The sequence below is a fragment of the Calonectris borealis genome, chromosome 30, assembly GCF_964195595.1.
Source record: "Calonectris borealis chromosome 30, bCalBor7.hap1.2, whole genome shotgun sequence".
Classification (NCBI taxonomy): domain Eukaryota; kingdom Metazoa; phylum Chordata; class Aves; order Procellariiformes; family Procellariidae; genus Calonectris; species Calonectris borealis.
The window spans coordinates 657,214-680,785 of NC_134341.1; the positions used below are offsets into that span (position 1 = coordinate 657,214).

Sequence of the window (23,572 nt, forward strand, 5' to 3'; positions counted from 1 at the left end):
GTTGTCCGTTAATGCCTCTTTCCCTGCTGCTCGCTGCCGTTGCTTTCCGCCACCAACCACCATTGACCCTACCTCAATATTTCCACCTCGGCAGCGACAAGGGCCGTCGTTCCTGGGGCGTCGTTCCTGGGGCGTCGTTCCTGGGGCGTCGTTCCTGGGGCGTCGTTCCATCGCAGACAAAGATGGACTTTGCCCCGTAGCATCCTCTGCTCTGGATGATAAAGGCCGGTGGACTTGAACCGCCTCTGTTACGACTCTGGTGTATAAATTGCGTTTCCTGCTATTGCGAACATGAAAAGTTCCGCTGCGGAGTTCGCCGGGCCGTGGCACATCCCTGTCCCTCGGGACTCGCTGCAAGCCCGATCGCTTCAGACACGTAAAACTACAAAGCTTTGTTGGGGATGTGCTTCAGGGAGTAATCGGGGAGGAACTGATACGAGCTAACGGATCATCTCATCTTTATCTTCCCTAACTTTGTCTCTTACATTTGCTGGGCTTATTTAAAACAAACACACTTAGAAGCTGCCGATTCCTCTGGGAAAACTTTGCGAAACTTTGAGTTTCAGGAATCTGATTGTGGTTCTCTAATCCTCCCCCTTATTTTTTTGCTCGTGTTCCATAAGAAAGAAATCCCTATGAAAACATGATTCCTGTCTCCCTGCTGTTCACCGCTACTTTAGAGTTTTAATCTTCTGTTTGGGACGCGATCATTTCCACAGCAACCAGGGTGATGTCGCAAGCGGAGGATTATGACCTCAGTGAAGGAGTAATGAGGAGAAACAGTACCTGGTGGGAGCTGGAAGTGTTGCTGAAGGAGCGATGTCCCCTGCGATGCGGGGCCGCCCTTGGCCGTAGCTGGTTAAGGAGCTCATTAAGCGAACTGGCTGAAGTTACGCTCTGGCCCTTTGTTTTTCTCCAAATTCTGCCGAACCTATTCGCAGGAAATCCACTTTTTTGTTTTGATTGAGTGCGAATCAGGTCTCAGCAAAATTATGTCGTAGATAGTTTTTGAAGATAAAAGGGAGTTATTTTCCCATACAAAGCACAATTGAATGCTGGGCTGTTACAGGTGCTAGAAATACAGGTGAGTTCAAAAAGCGAGGAGACAAACGCCTAGGAAAGGCGACCATCAGGGATAAACAAATGCAGATGTGAGCGCAGCCTGAAATTCAGTCAGTGGCTTGCCGTGATTACTGGAGTCTGGGGGGGCGTAAAGGAGGCAGACCACCCGTCCGACCGCAGCAGTCACCTTCGGGGGATGCTGGGGTGGTGGAGCCTTTGCTCTGATCTGGCATGGCTTGTCTGTCGTCGAGAGTCCTTTCAGAAGCTGCCTCTTCAGGTATTTCTTCTGGATATTCTTCAAAGTGTCAGAAAGAATAAGGAAATATGCTTTGACCCGCGTGGTACACTTCCCTGTCTTTATTCTTTCTACTCAGCTGAGTAGAAGTTCCTCAGCACTGACACGTTAGGAGTGGTGTTCCTAATCCATCTTTTCTAAACATTTATGTTTTGACGCACATGTTTATTACGCTCCTCACTGTGCTTTTGGCTAAAGTAAATGTTTCCATTAAAATAATATCTGTTTCTCTAACCTTTAAAACACCAAACACATTTTTGGGCCCTTGTGTAATAATAAAATGTTAAATATTTCCCTTAAGCTTTTAAGGGGATTTAATGCTCATAGGTGCAAACCCTTGCACTTCCGACGTTTCCAAGCTTTTCCGTGCCCGGGGCAGCGTGCTCTGAGCCAGGCCAGCCTTGCCTGCAGCAAGGGCAGCAGGCCGAGTCCTTTCTACGTAGCTGAATTTCGTCTTGAATTGCACTGCTAATGGCAAACCCTGCTTGCAAGGCTGAGCCAACGGCATGAATAGTGTTGGTCTCTTGTGAAAAGGCTTGTGCCAAATAAGTAAGTTCCCTGAAAACAAACACCCCCCCATCCCCTTTTCTAGCATATTTGGCCTTTTGCTTAGGGGGGAAGAAAAGGAAATCTTGTTTGCCTCTCTCCTTGCAAATCAGCCGAAGCCGGTTGTGCCTAGCGCTCGCTTCCTGCCTCCGGGAGGGGAGTCGGGGCCGCTCCCTGTGTAGTCCCTGCCAGGAGCGCCGCTCCCTTCCCTCTGGCACGAGGGCGTCCCTGGGCGAGGTGTGCAGCGCTCCAGCCTGCGTGCTGGCACGCCAGCCCCCAGCGCAGTTGCAGCCTTGTATCGTCTTAAAATAGTCGCCCGTCTCTGTCAGCTCCCCGGTCCCGTTCTCTTTCGGCACGTTCTCCTTTAGGAATGCTTCCTGAGCAGCGGAGCAGCAGCATACCTTTTTTATTAGATTTTTTTGTTAGGCCTGTGTTTATCAGAACCGTGAGAGCGCCTTTTGGTCAAGCGTACGTCCTGGAGGCTGTGGGGAGGCTTCTTGGATGGCACGAGCCCACGGAAGGTGGCTGCACCATCTCTCCCTTTACCTGCGGGTGCAGGGGGGGTTCCCCTTTCCAGACTGCGCTGCTGGTCTAGCAGGGCGCGTTGGAGCGTCAGCCCACCACGTGTTGAGTTTGTGTGCCCCTCTCCATCTGCAGAACCTCCTTTCTGTACCCTTCAAATCTTCAGTTGGTTCCTTTCTCTCCCTCCTCCAGCGAATGCAGAAGAGGGCTGAACGCTTCAACGTGCCCGTGAGCCTGGAGAGCAAGAAGGCAGCGCGGGCAGCTCGGTGAGTCTACGCTTGGAGCCTTCTCCCCTCTTCGTGCTTGGGAGGAGACCTCTCTGGACACGTCTGCCAGTGGCAGGTTGTGTTGGTGTGAGGTGAACGTGGCTCTGTGCTGCGCTCGGGTGGTGGAGGGGTCTGAAAAATGAGGTGGGGGTCGCCCCCAGCCTGAACAAAGGGCGGACAGGTTCACTGGAGGCTTTGCAGACACGTGCTGTGTTACACCGGCGGGGAGGTGGTGCTCCTCACGAGGCAGGAGACCCCCTGTCCAATTTGGGCTGTGTCTGACTGTGGAGTGCTTGCTGCATGCTTTGCTGGTTGCTTGGGCTAAGATACCGGTGAAGTTTCTCACGGTTATTCTGGAAAGACAGGGCAATAAAAGGGAAAACCGGTGAACTGCGGGTGGTCCGACTAGCTTTCTGGACTTTGAGGTTGGCTTTATGAAGAAAGTGGGGAATCGCTGTACGCAGAGTAAGCGCAGGAGTTGCTGCAGTAATTACATTAGCCAGTAATAGCGTGTTCCAGTTAATCTTGCCCTCAAACCAGTTTTTACTCAAGTACACTCATGAAAAGTATTTGAAGGAGAAGTTCACACGTCAGACTTGACGTGTCAGGTACTAGCTGACCTTATCTTTGCCCGAGTCTCTGACTAACCTCTGTTTACCTTCGGCAGGTTTGGTTTGGCCACAGTTTCGACTAAAGGTGAGGAGGTGAAGCAGAACAATTCGTGGAGTGACCTTACTGCAAATATTTAATTATTCCTGGAAAAAAAAAATTCCTAGCTGCACCCAGGAGCTCCGAGTGGGAATTGTAGAATCAGGAAGAAAAGGACACGTTTTGTTCCCTTGGTAGTTCAGACGCTTTTTCCGGCGTCTCTTACTTCTAAGCACAACGGAAAGACACTAGCCAAATCTTCCTGTGGCATCCTTGAACAGAGCGCCAGACGTCCTTTGGCTTCATAAAACGCCAGGTTCAACTGCCAAAGCTGACTTGGCGAGGTGGGGCGGCAGCAGTTTTGCGGGTGGGGAAGCTGATTTGAAGGTGAAAAAAAAATTGGGAGACTGATGCTGTAGTGAGCAGAGATAGAAGCTGGGAAAAACGGGACAGCAGTTCTTCTGGGGTGGGAAGTCTGAGGTCCAGTCTGCGGTGGGATGGGCGCAGGGCTGCTTCGGGCAGCGCTGTGACTTTGCTGCGCCTCCTTTTAGATCAGATGCTGCTCCTGATGTTTGTTCTCTAACTGGGTTTTCTTCTTCTTGCCTCCTCATTTCAGGCCTCTCTGCAGACAGCAAACCCACGGTAAGAAATGCTTCTTGTTCTTGCGTTACTGCTGGTCAGGCCCTTAACACGTGTTGTAATTTGTAGAAAGAGGTTCCTGTCTGCAGGGGTAAGCTACCAAAATGGTCCAGGAGCAATGTTCGTGGAGTGAGCGTTAATGGCGTAGCCCGCCTGGATGTCGTGCCTGCGCTGAACTTGGTGGGATCCCATCCCTGAGGCTGCCTCTTACGACGGTTTTCTCAGACGGGCCGATCTTAGAATGAAATGCTGGAAGGAACAAAGACGGATATTTGGCGTTTTTTCTGTAGGCCCGATTTTCGTTCTCGGCTTTTTTTGGATTGCTTGAGTTACGCTTCAGGAATGGAAATGACGAATGAGCTGTAGTAAATTACTCTGCGTTTGCAGGCCGAGGCTGCTTTGCCTGTCTTAGACTTCCAGGTCTAAGCAGGAGGCACCGAAGTGTGCAGGGCTGAGAGCTCTGTCACGCTGGGCGGCCGGCTCGGCGTGTGCACGCTCGGCTGAGGAGGAGCGGAACGGAGTTAAGCCAAGACAAGGTCTGTCACCAGGCAAGGTTATAGGTTTCTCTGGTGCCAGGAGCGTAAAAGATCTTGCATGAACATCTGCGAGGCAGAACAGCACCAGGGTTTCCTCTGCAGAACTGCGTACGGTGGAAGGCTTGTCCCTGAAAGTCCGGGTTCGTTAGGGATAAGTGCCGTAACGGTGGCTGTTGCCTCTCTGGGAAACCAGTCAGGCTGGGCGATGTGCTGGAAGCTGCTTGGTCTGGGGACCTGATTAGGTGTGACAGAATAGTTTTGGAAGAATGAGGGTGCAGCAATGGCTTCTTAAACCTCTGGCAGCCAGACAGCAGTGGTAGCTTTTAGGACGTTGCCTCTGGGGCTGTTTACTTTCTGTTTGTGGTGACCCGACTGCTGCAGGAAAGGTGCCAGGTACAGGCGGCTCACAGTAACCGCCTGAAACAACCGCTCCTTCGGGAGGGGGAGCAGCACCTGGGGTGTTTATCCTTTGGCCGGTTTGAGGAAGCGAAGGGGCGACTGGCAGCATCTGGCTGCTTCCTTTGGGACGCGGGTTCTGTTTTGCGGCCCTCGGTGCTGGCAGGAGCCGCTGCTGCGGGATGTCCGTGCAGCACAGCGCCAGAGGAGTCTTCCCGGGGGCTGATCGCCGTGCACAGGTCTGTTCCGGGAGGCTTTTCCAGGAGGCGGCCTTATCTCTATCCCTGCAACTTGAGTGGTGGTGATTTTAAGAAAAAATATAAATTGTTTCCTATGTCTTTATAGGTAAACATGGATAAATTAAAGGAAAGGGCTCAAAGATTTGGGTTGAATGTCTCCTCGCTCTCCAAGAAGGTAAGGTGCCTTGGCCTCCAGGACACTCTTTGCACCTCCAGATTAGCCCAGTGCTGCAGCTCGTAGCGTGCCGTGACCGTTCAAAGCCTTGGTGCTGCTGGAGGTTTTACATCTCGTTATCAATGCAGCGGCGTGGGCCCCGGGCCCCGGGGGAGTCTTGTCAACACTGTTTCCTTCATCTTTCCTCCTGTTTGTTTTTGTGCATGTGACTCTTGATACGGCTTTGAGAGAGTTACGACTGCTGAATGGAGGTGTGGAATTTTAAGATTGTTCATCCAGATTCTAATATGGGAAGAGCCACCGTTTAGCGGGCTGCGTAATTGGGTTGTTTTCAGGCGTTTGACTCGCGCTGTGTAAGTGCACGTTTCTGGCTGGGGTAGGAGCCCAGTCTGTAACGACCAAGGTAATGAGCTCTCTGAAGAGAAGGTGTCCAGAGCTCCCTGGTAGGAAATAACTCTTTGAAGTACAAATGAGATGAGCTTTGTTGGGGGATGGATTTGGTCTTAAAGCTATTTATTTTTTCCAGGGGAGAAATATACACGAGCTTCTGCGCGTAACCCTCTTCTGGTCCTCATAGCTAGCAACTGTTTCAGCTCAGCCTTCACGTGCTGGAGCGGACTTGGGGGTCTGTCGGTGGGGCAGGAGATGGAGCTCGTCTCCGGCTGGAAGGGTGGGCTTTGCTGAAGGGCGCTGAACGTGCTGGGGGGAGCCCCGGGCGTGCTTGGAGTAAACGTGCCGGAGAATGGCGTGCTTATCGGTGCGATAATCCCTCGCCTAAATGTGTTCTCTAGCAAACAGGAGAGGAGATGAATTTAGCATGTTTGGGGAAAACAGAAGAAAGGATAAATATATACTCTGGGATGAATGCGACATCCTGTGCGCTTCCCAAACAAAAATAGCCTTTTCCTCTCTGGGCTGTAACGAACCTTGTGCTGCAGCACTGTTCAGAAATAGTGGTGAGTGAAAAAGAATTGTCCAGCTATAACAGCTGGATAATGTTGGCATGGAGACCTCTCCTCTCGATGTGGAAAAGGGTAGGAGCCAGGGGAGGTTCATCTTCTCTCCATCCCTGTGAAATAAGCCCCTCTCCTCCTCGGGGGGATGGATTTGACCTTTTTTGCTGCCTGTTTCTCCACGAACGAGTGTTCTGCTTTATTCCACTGGCCCTGGGAATTCACTGATGTAGAAAATATCTGGCATTGGAGGTCGCTGTTCCCCCCCCCTTCCCTCTCCTGTCCCTTTGGGGGTGGGGGAAGGAGGCCAGTGCATTAAAGCTGGGATATGTGGAGCTCAGGGTGAGAGGCTGCTCAAACATCATTAACCCTGTCACTAGGAGCTCCCATTTTTCAGGAGGAATATATGCCTTGTCAGTGTTTATGGCCGTGGCCTTCCCTGGGTAGGATTGTGTGGCTGCAGGTTAATAAAGCCGGGGCTTATGGAAGGAGCGGGCTTCCCGGCTTGCGCTGTGGCCCCTGTACGTGGCAAAACCCTGAAACCACCCAAGCGCGAGGTCCGATCTCCCCGAGCCGTTCACCAGCAAACGCAGCTCGCTGTACACTAATGAGCGGCTCCCCGTCGTACAGATGGAGACCTGCCGGTGGGGAGAATGACTTGCCCAAGGTCAGGAGTCGGTGGCAGGGCTGGCTCTAGCCTGCAGATTGCCCGACGCTGGGCTTTGTGTGCCCTGCGAGCTCCGGCCGCGCGCTCTGCGGAGCAGCGTCCAGCGGCAGGGCTCGCCTCGCCCTGTCCCTTTTTTGTTTGCTCCACCAGGAAGCCGAGTTCACGGGCTTAGAAGTGGCTTCTCCCACTGAGCGGAACACACTCTTGCATTCCTGGGAGGAATATTATTGGTTACTTTAATTAGCTGGTAGTATTGTGCTTCCCACCTGGGTGTTCTTTATAGCTTTTCATTACGGAGGAGCCTGGCAGTTGCGAATGTTTACATGTGTCTTGGCAGGTTTTTATACTGTGCGTCGCAGCAAAAACTTTACAATAAACCATTGTCTCCACGGAGCCACACTTCATTTCCTATTCAAATTGGTTTGGGGAGGGGTAGGGACGTGGGGGGGAGAATCGTAGCTAAGGGGGATTTCAGACCTGCTGTGAGCAGGGAGCAAATGCAGAGCTGCGTTAGTGGCTGTGAACTCATCTGTAGCTTTGAACCCCCCCTTCCCCCTCCGTTAGCCCTCTGGGATAGAAATCTTTCAAGTTTAAAATCCTCTTCCTCTCCGCCTAAAGGGAAAGCGAGACCCCGGTCGCTGGGAGGAGAGCGGGCGAGCAGGAAGGTTGGCTGTGCTGGAGCAGAAGAGGCAGGTGCTCATTTGTCTCAAGGCAGCACGGGGCCATCAAATTAATTTTTAAAATAAATCAAGCAAGCGTTTATCTCCCTGTAGCACTGACTCTCCCCTCCGAGGCCTCCTGTTCGAGCACACGCTCGCTGACCTAAAGCTACCATCCCTTGACTCCTGTTAGTTGTACTTAACCCCCCACACTTGTAAATGTTCCCTCTCTATAGCAGCTGCTCCCTGTAACACTCAAACTCTCCGCTCCCCAGGGGAGGATGTTTAGCTGCGCGGTTTATATGCAGGGTTGGATGCTGCAGAGGGAGCTGCCTGCGTCGTGGCTGTGATTCAGAAGCATTTCTCCGAGGGGGTGGTTTGCTCTTTATGTATAAAATAGCCTTGTAAGTCTCCTGCTGAGAAAGTGTTGGCACCAAATGGACAGCGAGAGCCCTTGGGATAACATAAAAGCTCTGTTTGCCACCTTTGTATTACACTATCAAATACCTTTCCCCATCCGAACAGATGACCAAAATAATTGGCTTTTATATCTCCTCTTTAACGTGGAGGTCTCAAACTGCCTTACGAACAATTAGCTGATTAACCCTCGGCCGTTCAGAGGTTGGGAGCGGAGAGGTGAAGTGACTCTGCTCCGAGGTCACTCCCCGTCAGGAGCCCGCACTCGGAGCCCTCTTCTCCCCACCGCGTTTCCCCGAGCTGGGGGCGAAACAAAGGATTTTTGCTGCAAATCTCCGCATGCACGCCTGGCGTTCCTGTTCCTCATCACGGGGAGCCCGTCCCCTCGCCAGCTCGGAGACTTCTCGGGGCAGGGGAAGTTTCTGTGTCTGTGGAGTGGGGAGTGCGGCTCTCAAACTGCGCGTCACCTTGAATAACTTCATTTTTCTTTGCCTGGTCGCAAGTCTTCCATTTTACAGCTGGCACGTGGTGGCCATAAGACGTGTCGAGAGCCCTGCGGGCGTCCAGGTCGGATCCTGAGCAGCGGTAGCAGCGCAGGATGCCAAAGTATCCCCTCGATCAAAAGGTACTGACTCTCCCGGCTAGGAAGAGTTAACGTTTTAATACGGCCGTCGGTCATGATTCTAGATTAACGCCGGTTTAATTCCGGTTAATGAGAATGTGTTGTACGTGGAGGCGAGGGCTGCGCTCGCCTGAGATCAGCTGGCCGGAGCTGGCAGCCGGGCTGCGTGACGTTCGTGCGGTGCTGCAGGAGGGCAGGGGTCAGTGGACCAGCAGAAAGTCTGTGTGTGTACAAAACAGCTAAATGAGAAGAGAAAACAATTGGCTTAATTGTTTGGCTTCCAGCAAGCTTATAATAACGTGCTGAGGAGGAATCCTTTTCCTGGATAATTTTTCTGCCTGCAATCTTTCCAAACACCCCCTGCCAGCCCCGGATGAGAAGCTATTAACCACCAAGGAAGCAAAGGGTGGTGGTGGGGGGGACGTGCTGATGTTGGCAGGGGAAAGGAAGGAGGATTTGTGGACGAGGATTGTTTCTAGCTCGCACCAGGGACCGACGTGTCACGCGTGGTGGCATATGCCTGCGTTTTTGAGAAGCGTGATTGGCTTACGTGGCCAGTTCGTCGTCAAGAAATGGCTTTTGCTGTCACTTTGAAGAGATGGCTCCCGCGTTGTTTGAAAGGGCACGTGCCCCTGAATGTTACTTTTTTTTTCCCCCCAAATTTCACTTTTTCTGGCTGTCAGCAGCTTTATGTCTTTCCGTTGCTGTCCTCTCCGCTTTCCACCCTCTCTCTGCTGTGGCAGAGGAGAGCTGTCTCCTCCGGGTTACAACCCAGCCCCTTCTCTTTCTGTGTGCTTCATCTTAATTCCTCTTCCTCTCTCGCCTTCTCTCTTACCTTCTGTAGTGCATTGTGATTAGAATATATATAAAAGATGGCCCAGGAAAGGGTCTTCACCACGCTGTGGATTCGTAGTGAGGTTGTTTGTCCTGGGAAGTTGATGGCTTCACCTGCGTGTTGTCCGCACGTCCTTCCTCTTCAGCACCGCTGCACGGGCTCCGCTTTTTGAGCGGGTTTACGGAGCACTTGGCGCTACTTAAATCAGCCACGTAAAAGAAGTTTTTCTCCCTTGGAACAGCAGCCCAGTGACACGTGGAACGGGCCGGGTGGCGTGCCGGATGTGGAGGAGCTGGTATGTCGTGATAGACCGCACGATGAATGAGAGCGCTTCCGTGGGCAGAGCCCCTGTGCCGCACGCGGGACTTCTTTCCCCGTGCCCTGAAATTCCCGTGACATTGTGCTTTTAAATCGTAATATTTTTAGGTATTTAAAAAAGCTGCTTTAGGTAATTTTTAAAGGATTTTCCATCTCCCTCTGAGTTGGACTACTGGTAACTAAGGCAGCTGGATTTACAGGGGGAGAAGATTAAAAAATAGTCCAGGTTTAAGGAGTAAAATGAAAGCAAAGCCCTCTACAACACACCTCGTTTTTACTTGTTGCAGAAACTTTTCAGTAGTCCTGCAGAAAGTGGAAACTAGGTCAGATAGAAGAACGCAGCTAGAATTGCATGGGTGTGCAGAACCAAAGTCGGGAGATCCGGATACGAAATAATGCGACTAGCAAGGAGCGTCGAAGCCGGCGAGATGCGGTTCTGTGCGTCCAGAAAGGCGTTAGTCCGTGCTAGCTGTGGGTGTGCTCGGGGCGGGCTCAGCAGCAGATGACTGGAAGGAGGCTGAGCCGTTTCGTGCCTTTTTTTGCCGTAGCTGAGCAGGTCTGACCGCGGATAGGTAAGAGCCTCCCTATCAAAAGGTAAACCTCAGTCTTGAGGAGAGAAAGCGCGGCTTTGGGGCACTCCAGCCTTAATGCTTTTGCAGGTGGATGCTGGAGAGTTCCCAGCTGGCCCCTGTAAGGATTTTTGGAAGCTGAGCACTAATCCTTGAAGAACTTATTTTTCACTTCTGAGAGGAGCCCCGCACAGGTCCGTGTTCAGCTCGCTGCGTGCCGCGGTGACTATCGGTGTGTGCCGCCTGTCCCCTCGCCGCCGCTCCTTCCCCCAAGCCTGCAAAGCGACGTCACTATTTTCCAAGTGGAGCCGCTGAATGCGGGCCTGTTGGTTTAAGATAATGGGAAGTGACAAGGTGAAGAATAGTGCTGGCAGTCGTGGACGTTTTAACACAAGGGTGCTGTAAGCGAGGCCTCCGCCGCCCCTGCCCCCTCCCGGGGCGCCTGGGGAAGGGGTTTGTGTCGACCGAATCGCCGGCGCGGGCAGCCTCCCTGGGTGGAGGGCAGGGCGGGCGAGATGTTTACGTTCACCCTTTGTAACGGGGGGCTGTAGTCTCGTTTTTAACACTCCTGCACCCAGAGAGCCCTCCCCGTCCTGGACGCGGTGAAGCGCGGCACCGGCGCGCCTGGGGACAAAGGCTGTCGGATGCTGCCGAACGGGCAGAGCAGCCGCTGTCGGAGAGGTAGGCACGGGAAGGGAAGGCTCGGCAGAGCCTAGGTGCCCGCACGTGGCTTGCTGGTGTGCTTGAAGATGAACCCAGGTCTTCGCAGGGCTGCAGCCCTGTGGAAGATAAGACCTGAGGTTACAAGACAAATGTAAAGGTTAAACAGACCTCAATTTTTTTCCCCTTTGTGTTTTTCATTTAAGACAAAGCAACAGTTTCCCCGTGAGGGCTGTGGTGGTCTTCACTGGCCCGATGCACTCCGGCCAAGGGCCATGCAAGTCTCCTCTGGGAAGAGGAATGGATTTGTGGTTTCCAGTCCCGATCCCTGGTGATCCAGCTAACATATGATGGGATTGTGCAAGGAAATTAAGGTCTCGTGTTTCCTGGAAGGCAAATAACGAGTTTTGTCCAACCAGCCGTGTCCCTTGCAAATAACTCTAGACTGGTACGCAGGAGAAAAGAAATCTAGGTTTGCTGCTAGAAGCAGAAACCTCGCTGAAGCCCTAAGGAGCTCGAGGCGATGGGTGCCCGTGGACCTGAACAGCTGCGACCGCTGTGTGCGGGAGAAACCAGCCTCGGCACTGGCGTGTCCAACGTCACGTACCGCAGGCTGCTGCGCGCCTGACCCTGTGCGCGTTGATTCCTGTGCGGGAGAGTAAAGATGAATTTGAAACACAAGTGTTGGATTGAGGCGCCTTTCAAGGGGCTGTCGCCCTTTCTGGACTAGGCAGATCTTAAAAGCTTGAGATACGCTCCAGTTCCCTGCCTCCACAGTCTCTGCTGTTTTAGTGGCTTGATGCTCGCTGCTCTTGAAATGTTTTACTCCCTGCTCCTGTGAGTGAGTCACGCTAATAGGAAGTAGTGAAGTTAATGAGACACAAAGCGCGGTCACGCTGCGCGAGGTATGAGGAGCCTTAGGTGTGCTGTAGCAAACGACAGGTTACGCTCTTCAGGTTTCCTGCTTTCAGGTTGACCGTGTGCCTGAGGCACGTAACCGCACGGGAATGCAAGCGTAGCGGCCCCGGGAAGCCTTGGTGGAGATGCCGGTGCTTTCCTGCTGCTCCCCTAAAACTCGGTAGTGCCAGAAGGGTTCAAGTTCAGCTTTGGGGCGGGTGAGTCGCTGTGCCCGCGGGGCTGGAAAGCCGGAGAGCCGGCGTCTCGAAGCATCCCTTCGCGGTGCCTGTGCTGTGACCCTCGGTCACCTGTGCTCTCAGCTGCTGTTATTTCCTCCCCTCTGGCATTTCCTCTCCAGCGTATCCAAAATAATTTCCCTCTCTCCTGCTGCCTCAGCTACCCACGCTCTTGTAAATCTTGCCACCGGCTTCCTCCGCTTCTCGGACGGCCCGGGCAGCGGCGCGGGTCTTGCGTGGGGGCAGCGAGTGAGGCGCTGGGGTTGCAGAGCTGCCCCGCGCGTTCTTGGTCGTGTTGTTTTCATCCTGCTGGCTGCTTTCCGGCTGCCCCGTCCGCGAGCAGGCGTCGCCGCGACCGGGCTCTTCCCGATCTCCCCAGAGCCTTTTGCGAACCCCCCTGCAGGCAAACTCCTGTCCCTCCTGCACGTGCTCTGCTGTGGATTTTGTTCCTTATCTGCCAGGATTTTCCTGAATTTTCAATTCTGGACTTTCTGACTTTGCACTTTACCAGGGGCCTTGCAAGGGCTTAGTTCTCACTTCCCCGTGAGTAAACTCCACATCGGGCAAAGGTGGAGCTGCCCTTTACTGTGCTCAGTGCTTGAGTGACTGGGGTTTTGGTGCCGCGGGAGTTCGGGGTGCGCGTGACCTGGTCGCGAAGGTTTCGGGCTGTAGGAAAGAGCGGAGGGAGGTGCTGTCAGAGCCAGCCCCGCCGGGGCTGGAGCCCCTGTGCCCACCCGAGGGTGGTGTAAGGGACCCGCAGCCTGCCCTTGGCTCTCCTACACACGGAGCCGTCTCCAGGGTTGGTGGTGGGATCCGTGCGCTGTCTCATTGTCCTTCTCTTTGTCCTTCTCTTTGGAAACTCCTGTGGTTGGGCACGTGAGGACATCTTGTGCCCTTCTACAGCTGATAAGACTGTGGCTTTTGTTATCTTTTCGTGTGATGTTTTCTCTAGCCTAGGCAGGATGAAAAAACAGCAGTTGAAGAAACCCATAACTTTGTTTCCAGCAGAAATGTCGACTTGGCGCCCGGCTGCCCTCAGAAAGGGCTGGAGGGTCTTCTGCTGGGCTGCGGGACGGCTGCCGGTGCAGCACCGTCGTGGCTCAGCTAACCCGCTCCCCAAACTGCGGTTACGTGCTCACCGCAGCCCTATCGCAAAGGGAAGAAGCCGTTGTGAAACGAACAGACGAGAAGTGACTGCGTGGCTCAGCGCTGCGGCTCCTGTCTGCTGCCGGCTCCGGCTCCTGGAGCAATTTGGTGTTTACCATTATTCCTCGGAAGCGCTTCCCCCTCCGCCCCAGCCCTTTACGCGCACTTACACACACCCACGATGTCATTTTAAAAATAAATGACGAGAGCGCGGCGCGGGGTCAGGGGGACTCCTGCTCGCGCATTGATCCCGGCGCCGCCTGAAAGGGCTCCGCGTCCCGGACAAACCTTCGGGGAGTGGCGAAGGGCTCGCTCCCGGGGGGGACAATGCTGGGGGGGACTCTCTGACCTCCCTCTGCCCAGTCATCTGGTTCTTCATTGGTCCCCGCTGTGAAACAGAACTTCGCTTTTGTCTGTAACACAAATACATCTTTTCCCCACCCCCCCTTTCCCCCTCTATTATGATTCAATCAATGATGTCATTATGTCCCATTCAGGGGCTCTTGAACCATTTGGCTGCAGGAATTTGGAGGAGCAGCCGGGGAAGAATGGCAGACCCGGCTCTCGCTCCCGGCCTTCCAGAGCCCATTCGAGTCTCAACCGGGGAAACAAAGTCAGGTTTCCCCTTAACCCCTCTTCACCGCGGAGGACAAAAGTAAAAACAGCCCCAAAAACGCCCCTGTGAAACGCGCGGAGGGGTGCGTGTGCTGCGCACACGCGGAGGGGGACTGCGAGGAATGTCTGCTGGTGAATTAAACCTTGTGCAGTTCTGCTGAGGATCCCCTCCTTCCATTTAATCCTTTTAATTAAGATAACTTAAGCAGCTCTTTCTGTTCTTGGAAGACTCAACGGTTTTGCAGCCCCCGGGCTCTGCGGTGATGTGGCCCTGAGCCTTTGGTTCGTGGTTGTGGCTTTTGAGGGGGATCCTGAGCTTCCTCTTCACGGCCGAGCACGCGGTGCCGACGGTTTTGTAGGAGCATTACAGAAAACTCTCTGTAAGCGCAAATGATCCACGCTCTTAGGTCCCAAAAAGTTTTCCAAGTCTTACCAATTCGGCAGTGGAAAGCCTCACCTCCTCAGAAAACCCTCTCCCATGCGGTTATCGGATAGCAGAGCTGATCCTCCCCAGCTCTGCGCTTTCTGGAAGGTCCTTTGGGGCACCGACGGGCGCAGCGTCGGGGAGCGCTGAACTCGCGGGGGCTTATTGATGCTTGAACGTAGATCCGGGTCCAGGACCATCTCGAATACCTTTTCTGCGGAAGCGTCTGCGAGCGGGTGCCCCGCAGCGACGCGGCTGGCGCGTGGCTGGTGTCTCCCAGGCCTGGCTTTGTCAGAACGCGTGGATTTAGGTTTTCTGATGGTTTAACTGCGGATGTGTAATGTGCTTTTGTAGGTTGGACCATTAGGCAGCCAGGCTCATCCCACAGGGCCAGAAGAAGCTTGTTTAAAAACCCGGTCTTATAATAACGTTTGGGATGGAACAGCTTAATTCCACGGGTAATTTAGTGGCTAATATACCTTTTCCTTGGCTCTGGCCATTCTTGTTATTTAAAAGGCATAAAAGCGAGTGAGGGGGTGTTCGTACCGGAGGTCTGGCCAGGAGAGGAGGGGTCCCCGTGGACGAGGCTGTTCCCGCTCTGGTGTGCAGCTGGCGCACGAGCTGCCATCCTGGAGGAATAAATGCACAGATTTAACGATTATTAAGGTTCAGTTAGTCAAATATTTGCAGAGCAGCAGCTCTTTTGCTAGATTTCCCTTTGAGCTCCGCTAGAATTTCAAGCTTTTAGTGATATTGGAGAAACCAAATCAAGTGACCATAAAAGATGAGACATAAGGTACTTCCTGAGTGCTTTACCCACCGCCTTTTATCTCCTCTGGTTGAAAGAGGTCTGAAGATTCGTACGCGTGGAAGTGATGAGCATCCACGTAGATCCCGGCTCTCTAGAGGAGCTGGGCTGTGTGCGGGTGAAGGCTGTCAGCCGGCGCGTTTCCTCTTAGCCTGCCGCTCAGACGGCTGTTGTTTGGTTTTGCCGCGGTACCTTGTGGGTTGGAGGCAGCCCTGGATGCTCTTGGACGTCAGCTCTTTCTGTAGGGCGATTCTTGTTCGCTGGGGTAGGGCAGCTAACTTGGGTGTGGCTCCCTGTCCGAAATCGAATCGAGTGACCCCCTACACCAGGTCCTCCCTCCGCAGGATTTCTCTTTGCCTTTCCGCTGGAAGGTGGGGCTGTTCTGCTCACCCCTGCCGCCGCTGCCCAGGAGGAGGAGGATGGTCTGTGGGGTGAGGCCGAGAAGTGTCCAGCCCAGAAGTCAAACGTGGACCGTCCCCTGGCATTGCCTGGGTGAGGGCTTGGTGTGGGGACGTGCGGGGTCCAGGCGTGCCCTCAGCTCAGGCAGTTATCTGGCAGAGAAAAAAGGCTGGCTCTAGGAGAGAATTGATAATCCAGCCTTCGCTCTGCTACTTCGCAAAAAGAGAAACCAGGTGTAAACGGGGGGAGAAAGGCTGAGTTATGGCCAGCGCTGGGCTTCTCTGCTTGGAGGTTAGTGCTTGAAATAGTTTATAGATTAGCGCAACGTCTCTTATAATTAAACTCCGGGCAGTGAAATTGCACTGGAAGGTGCTGCTCTGCCCTGCCAGTTTTCTCTTGCAGGCCGGTTTAGTTTTCTCTGGTCACGTTTGAACTGATGGGTCCCAAACTGTGCTCCCTTGAGCTGCTGACGCTTCTTTGCCGTGGGCAGTCTACGGGTGCAAAGTCATTGCCAGGCCACAGGTGCCTGGGGGCTTCTGGGCAGCAGGAGGGAACTCTTTGGTCTCTCTCCAAACCTGCTTATTGCTAAAAATCTTCTACCTTTGGGGTTAGGAGTGGTGAGCGCTCACCTGGCTTCCCAGGCCCCTGGGTACGTGCACACAGCCTGGAGATAAAACCACGTTTGAGTCAAAATTAAGCTATGTACCCGGGAGAATGAACGTGCCTCCGGTGATCCTCTTTGCTGTCCACCATGGCCATCGCAGCGGGCACGTTTGCACCCAAGGGTTTTCTTGTTCTACAAACTCACTGCAATTCTGTCTCCTTCTTTAGCTTGTGAAGCAACAGCACTGGGACGCTACGGGGCCCTTCTCAGCTGGCCGGTGAGCTCTGCCGGACCCGCAGCGCGGTGGGCTCGGCGTGTGCCGCTGCCTTGCCGAGGCGCGTGGATTTGCACTGCCGCTTGCAGGGAAGGGTTAATGTTGCCGTGGTGTGTTGCCATTTTTGCGCCTGTTGAGTTTGAATAGAATGGATTTTTTTTTTTTTTTTTTTTTAAATCTGGGGCTAATGTGCAATTCAAATCATGTTTAGTCATCGCCCGATTGCCTCTTTTTAATAACAGCTGGACTCTTCGAGGGAAAACTCTCTTGCCCTGCCAAGTGGCTTTAACTCTGCTGGCCTCCCGTTCCAGAGCCAGGTGTTTCGCTGCTAAACGTGCTCCTGGGGTCTGCGCTGGGGCTCGCCTCAAAGCCTTCCCGCGCTGGGGCCAGTGAACTTTAGGAGGGAAGAGCCTCTGCAAATGCCATGTGATGTTTAAGATGCTGTTTGGCGGGTGCGAAGAGATAAAAAGCCCTTCCGAGGCCTTTTGCCTTGTGGCGCACCTGAAGCGGGTCTCCTTCGCTCGGCCGAGCGGCATTCCTGACAAGTTTGTTTCGCCCCTGACGTCGAAGTTGAAGAATGCTTTTCAACTCGGCGCTGGGAGAGTTGCAGGTGTACTCTTAGCACATGTCTGTGACTTTCTGCTCTTCCTCCCCTGCTGATCCCGTTTGGGGCGAGCATAAACTTCTAACTGTGAAAGCCGTGGTGTCTTCACACAGAGAAACGTCAGAACTGCCGGCTGTGGGGCTCCTGCCCGACCCCATCTACAGAAAAACACTGCAGCTGGATTTTTTCTTTGCCCTCCCAACCTGTTTTCCAAGATGTACGTTGGGAGGAAGGACGAGGAGCCAGCTTGCGGTTGCCTCTTTCCCTTGGCTTGTGTGAGAAAACCGTAGCTGAGAAGGCGAGTTAGTCCAGGAGAGCAGCCGGTCACTGCTCCTGTGTTGCTCGGGCTTCATTGGTGTGAGCGAGTAAATCGGGACCTCCCGGTGTACAACCGGAACGGGCACGGCGTTTCCAACAGCTCGTGCTCTTTATGCTTCCCATCTCTTTTTATCAATAAAGATCTTCAGAGACCTGCGGCTTGGTCTGTTCGTGCACTAGGCTTGTCCCAGGCACTTGGAGTGGGTTTTTAACAGATGAAGTGAGCCAGAAGATCAAGCCTTGCTCTAACTTTAGGTGACTTTGTGGACTAATTCTGTAACCCAGTTCCAGAAGAGGCAGCAGGGAGTGTGCAGATCGCCCGGGGGCGTAGGCTGGCCTGGGGTGCGTTTGGGTGAGGCCATCGGTGAGACCCGGCTGCGCTGGACGTTGCCACCGTCTCGCTGGGAGGCGGTGAATGGGACATTTCTCTGAATCCCCAAGTTGAGCTTCTGGCACTGGGGGTTGGTGTCCGTTTCCCGTGGAGATAAAGCTGTGTTTGATGTTTCTGCAATGCGTTGAGACCCTTGGGTCCGCCTCCGGTGTGTGATTTGGTGTAAGCTGCGCTGTTGAAAAGCCATTCCTCCATGGCAGCGGAATAGAGGGTCCTTCCAGCACTAACGTGCTGTTTGCGTAAGGACTGTGGTAGGGACTTTAATGTATATTCCTGCCGCATGTATCGAATCGAAGTGGAGTCTCCTGTTGGCGGTATTTTGCAGAAAGGCTGTGACTATCTCTGCTGGCTCAGTCTCGGCGCATATCCCTCGCGACCAGCTCCAAATCCGGGCTGGAGGCACGCAGTGCTGCTGGAGACGGAAGAGCCTTGCTGACTTGGGTCGAACGGGGCAGCTTGAGATCACCCCTGTGTCTCGTCGGGCTTTTGGAGGAGCGGAGCGCGAAACCCAGCATCGCTCCTCGTTCCTGCACCCTGCTCTGTGTGCTCCAAGGCAAAGATCTGCAGGAAAGGCGATTTTGCGGATGGAAATGGGAAGGGCTGTGGGGCACACGTGGAATATTTCGGTATAAACCCTGGGCTTCCCTGTTGCTTCCCGTTCCCCGCTGAACGCTTGCTGGTGTTCGGGAGCGTCGACTCCAGAAGGACTTAAGCAGCGCTCGGAGAGGAAAGAAACAGGAGGAATAAATACGTTGAGATGAATTTCAAAAAGGTGGTGGGTGACAGCTGTGCGTCCTAGGATTGGAGTGTTTCTGAGAATAAAACCATCGGTTGCTGTCATTCACCCTCCGGGTATGAAATTGGAAGCCCAGTTACCCTTGAGTGTTTCATAACCTTTACCTTTTGGAGGTCAAGGCCATGTCATCATTAATCTACCATCGCCTGAAAGCCTCGGGGCTCTGCTTTTCATCCTGCCATCCGTCATGCTGCGGCGAGATACAGGAGAGTGACCAGAAGGGTCCAGTTTTATACACACATGTGGGCACACACCCTTCCATTCGCCGAGAATGAAAACACCCAGGATGCGATTACGGAGGCTCGTGTCCGTCTTCTGCATTTGTGATGAGGATTCTCCGGGCTTCATCTGCAAATCCAGAGCAGTTTCCTCCTGGGGATGCGTTAATCTGCGGAGAAAGAAGCACTTTGCCCATGCAGCACGAAACTTGGCCTCGGGGGCAGAGGTTTCGTAACGATGTGGGCTTTTAAAATACAGAGTGGGTGCACCAGGCAAGTCATTTCCCTGCACGTCGGGGAGCTGCCCCTTTGAGGAAGGCTGTTGCCTTATCTTCCACGTGGCTGTTATCGTGCAACGAGCCTGGCCAAAGCAGGGCGTAGCTGCAGACGACAGCTGAACACGGGGAGCATCTCCCGTGCGTTGGTCCCTTTCCCCTGGTCTGAACCTGTGCCAGGGTCTGCCGGAGAGCCAGGCTGGTTCCTCCTCCTGCTCCTCCCTACCCAGCTGCTCGGGATGAGCCTGAACGCTGCTCCTGAAGTCTCATTTTGTAGCACACGCGTGGAGCAGCCGCGGCGTGACCTCCGTGTCCGAGACCTGGGTGCTGGGAGCAGAGGGGGGGGTCTTAATGGGTGCTGGCCTCGTCCTTGGCAGCCGCTCGCTCGGAGCGGAGATCAGGGATGCTGGTGGTGAATCATTTATGGGAAGCTTGTAGGCGCTGGGGCCGAGGGCGGCTCTCCTCTTCCTGCCCTGAACACCAAAGGCAGTGAGATGCTTTTAGGTGATCTGGGATCAACTTTTGGCCGCCCTTTAGGAGCGAGGCCGACGGTGCGGTTTTCCCCTCTAAAAGTTTGAGTCCTGCAGGTAACTTAACCAGAATATCGCACCGCAGCACTGCTGCCGCAGCTCCTTATGCCACCGCTGCAGGAATTGCTGCTTGCAGCTTGCCGGCTCGGGTGGGAGAGGAGAGCGGCAGGCTGGCCGCCGGCGCGGGGCTGAGGTCTCCCTTGTAGGGAGCTCGTGTGTGGTGGTCAGAGGTAACCAGCGGTGCTCTGCCTGCCCCGAGCTGGGATCCGAGCTGGGATCCGAGCTGGGATCCGAGCTGGGATCCGCTCTGTCGGCAGGGCAGCGGTGAGTGCCAGAGCTCTGCGCACCATGGAAACCACGCATTAATGCCTTTTGGCATTAACTCTTCCGGCACCAGCCGTAGCACTTCTGCCTTCTCCTGGGAGAGAGGGAACGATCCCGTTTTTAAATGGATCCTTCCCTCTTTTGGGAATAAGCGATACGAGGCAGAGGACAAGCGGTTAAACCTGGATTTAATCAGTGCCGACAGGCGCTCTTCCAGGCTGGAGCTGTGCAGCCCCTATTGCCCTTCGGGACCTCTTCCCGGGAGCTCCCCCACTCGCGTCACTTTGCTTCAAGAGAAACAAAACTGCTCGAAGCCCGAGATTTCTCTGGGTGCTGCACGGGGCTCGCTGAAAGGCCGTGGTGCAGCGGGGCGAGCCCCCTTTCCTCGCTTGGCACTCGCCTTCAGGTTCTCCTCATCCCTCCGCTCAGTTCTAGCTGTCCCTGCGGGGAAGAGGGCAGGCAGCAGCTTGGGGACAAAGGGGCCTGATTCTGCCTGGGGTGGTGCAGAGCCTGCTCCCTCGGTGCCGGGAATCCCTGGGGTGTAGACCGGGCACTCCAGACGAAGAGGGAGCCCGGATCTCGCGCGGAGGTGAAGCGGATCCCGAGGCAGATTCCCGTGGCGGTGGGATGCTGCTGCTGACAGCAGCCCCGTGCGGAGCAGTGCCAGCGCCCTGCGGTCCCGCAGATGAAATTCAGGGCTCAGAATTAAAGCTTTGGGATCGCGTACGGTGCATGCGCTTGTGTAAACGCTCCCTTGTTACCAGATCGCAGGAAAGACTTTGCTGCAGGGCTTGGGGTCCTTCATAAAAGCTTTTTTTTCCCCTCTTCCTTCCCCCACCCCCCTTTGTAGACAAACTACAAAATAACTATCGTGGCGTGAGTGCAAAGGGAACAAGCCTAGAAGTAGTAAGGTTAGAAAATAAATCTGACATCCTGCCAGAAAGGTCAGCTTTCCCTGCAGATGCTGGTGCACCCATTTGCACGCCGGAGCACGGCCCCGGGGCACTACCAGGGGTTGATAGATGCAGAGATAGCAGCGTTTTGATAGAGGTAATTTTCCTCAGATGGGTTTCAGCACCCCATGAATCAAAACCTGTCAGCGAGAAGCTAAAGATGGAGTGAAGTTTATTGTACGCGTGTTTGCATCTGACACTGTCGTGCTAGGGGGTCAAGTGAGCGAGATCATTAGGACCGTGTTGATTTAGGAGGACGGTTATGTGCTTTCCCTGCAGGGCAGTGGTGGGGGTGGCTTACCGAAAAAATAAATAAAAACCTACAGCTCGGTGCAGTCCCTGGGAGCCTCCCGTGTCCTTTTATTAAAGACACAGCGCTTTTCTTCTTGAAAGTGGCTGTGGGGCCGTCCTCTTGCTCGTAGGATTTAAACCAGGCGGGCAGCAGCGATGGTTTTTAAGAGCCTGCTTCACGTCGCTGTCGCGCAGGTTGGGTTTTCTTTGTGTGGCCACAGCTCGGGCGTAGGTTGTGCTGCTCCAGCGAGCGACTTTTTCTTCTCTCCCCTGGCCCCGTGGTGATCATCCCTCCCGCTGCCCTTTGTTCGCAACCCTCAAGTTCCGCTGCTTTTCTGGGACGTTGCTTCTTGCCGAAAGCTGGAGTAATCCTAACCTGGGCTGGGAGAGGGCTCTGGGCTGCTCCCCCACGAGAGCCTAGGGCAGATGCGTACCCGCTGTCCCCCTCCATCCTCCTGCGTGAGGTGGGACCGGGGAGGGCCGAGGGTGGTTGAACCTTCGCTATCAAACCGCGGAGAGGAGAACCACCAGAACAGAGCAGGTGGGCGGAGGTGGCCATGTCCTAACGCCGGAGCCACCTTAAAACCGTCCTGCGCAGAGGATTTCTGGGAAGGAAGGTTAAGCCGCGGGCTCGGTGGGGCTGCCAGCGCTCGCCGCGGTGTTCGGCAGCGGTGAGGGGCTGGAAGGCACGGGGAGGAACCAAACGCGTTTGGGCCACGGCTGCTGGCAGCTTCCTACGGAGCTGGAGCTTGCGAGAACCTCGGAGCTTTCGGTTCAAACGCCTCAGCCAGCCCCGTTGCCACAACGCGCGTCCGTGTCGGGAGCGATGGTGCTGAGCAGGCCGCTGTGGCCTCGTTTGTGTAAGGTGTTGACATGGGGAGGTTACCCCGCCGCTCGCTAACGGGGTGCCCGGTGCCACTCTTGGTCAAATTTGGCTGCTGATGGCTGCTCGAGCTTAAACGGATAAGCTTCCAGCTTGATCCCTCTGTTTGGCCGGCTAATTCCAGTTGATCCAGGTGGAGCACTGGGACTTGAAGCGCATTTTCTTGGGAATTGTGCCCTTGTTTTCCTTCTGCCTGGTGCCCCTGCTCTAAACCCCAGGCGATGGCGTTGGTACCTCTTGTTCCTCAACACGGTGGGAAGCCGTGCATCGGGGCGGCGCGGCCGGGGACCCTTCGGCGAGCGAGAGCCTGGGCGTGAGCCGCACTCCCCGGGATAACGAGATGTGGGGTTGTGGGGAGGGAGAGCTCTGAGATGTGCTTAATGACGGGAGGGAGAAGGGGTAGGAGCCTAGCAAAGTCATCAGGCGGCCTTAACCGTAGAAATGGCCTGAAAGAGGCACGAAACAGCCAGAGGTAGGAATAAATCCGCAGAAAATGGATGCGTTGAGGCTTTTCTGTGCGATGATGGGTTTGGCTGTTACTGGCGATCAGGACATCAGTGTGCGTGATGGCAGCAGAGGTAAAAAGCCTCCAGGTTTTTTGGAGAACCTTGAGAAGCAGGGATCGGAAGGCTCTGGGAAATGTCAGTAGAAATTTGCTCGCTCGGGCTGGAAATAAATGAAATGAGACTTAGGAAGGTGGGGTGAGTGCTGAGCCTCCATCTCCAAACGAGAACGTTTCCGAGAGAAGCGGCACAGCGTCTGTTCGTGGGGGTGACTGTCGGGTTCCTGCTGCTCGCGTTCCCAAGGGCATTACGGGCCCGGCCAGAGCTGTGAACGCTTCCCCCAAATCCTTCCTAGACCACATCCAGACAACGGTGAGGTTCTGGCTGCTGAGGCTGGATTTTCCGTCGCGCTTGCCCACCTGCGCCCCGTGGCAGTAGCTGTGACGAGCGCCTGTCCTTCCCTTCCGCCCTCCTTCGTGCTCGGGTGAAGACGTTCAGGGCAAAGACGATCCGGTGCTGTAACGACGGGCGGGCTTGAGGGGCCGGGGCTTTGCTCGAGGAGGTCGTGCCGCGGGCTGGTAGGTGGACGCTGCCCTCGTCTTCGTTGATGGCTGCTGAAGGCCCAGAGCCACCCTCGTTACCTGACGCGCGCTGCAGGAGCTCCTCTGCAGCCCGGGCCGGGATCCCCTGCGGGCAGCGCGCTTTGCCCGGGCAGAGAAGCCTGCTCCGCTCTCGGCGTCTCCGCTGCCTTGCTCCAACTTTTAGCAGGTGCTGTGGTAGCCGGCTGCAGGCGTGGGGGTAGGAACACGATTTACCATTAAACGAGCACCCGGGGGCGTTGCCAACAAAATAAATCTTTGTCCTTCTTTGTGCCAGAGTGAAGAAGACGAGAAACTGAAGAAGAGAAAGGAGCGGTTTGGCATTGTAACGAGTTCAGCCGGGGCTGGAGCTACAGAGGACACAGAGGTAAAACACTTTTGAGGGTGCTGAGGGGAGCAGTGGCAGTCCCGGGGGTGGCAGCGCGACTCCGGTCCCCGCCACGGGCGCGGGGCTGACCCC

General features: G+C 54.6%; 1 protein-coding gene across 19 annotated transcripts in view; it reads left to right on the forward strand.

The window, feature by feature from the left end:
• SARNP (SAP domain containing ribonucleoprotein) overlaps positions 1-23,572 on the forward strand; it is a 43,530-nt gene that overhangs the window by 4,143 nt on the left and 15,815 nt on the right. For 9 of the 19 annotated variants that reach the window (XM_075133726.1, XM_075133730.1, XM_075133731.1 and 6 more), the window contains 5 exons: positions 2,618-2,691; positions 3,359-3,387; positions 3,956-3,981; positions 5,256-5,324; positions 23,390-23,479. In XM_075133726.1, coding sequence (XP_074989827.1) covers positions 2,618-2,691; positions 3,359-3,387; positions 3,956-3,981; positions 5,256-5,324; positions 23,390-23,479 — 288 coding nt within the window. The other 10 variants (XM_075133727.1, XM_075133738.1, XM_075133739.1 and 7 more) reach the window with 8 other exon arrangements.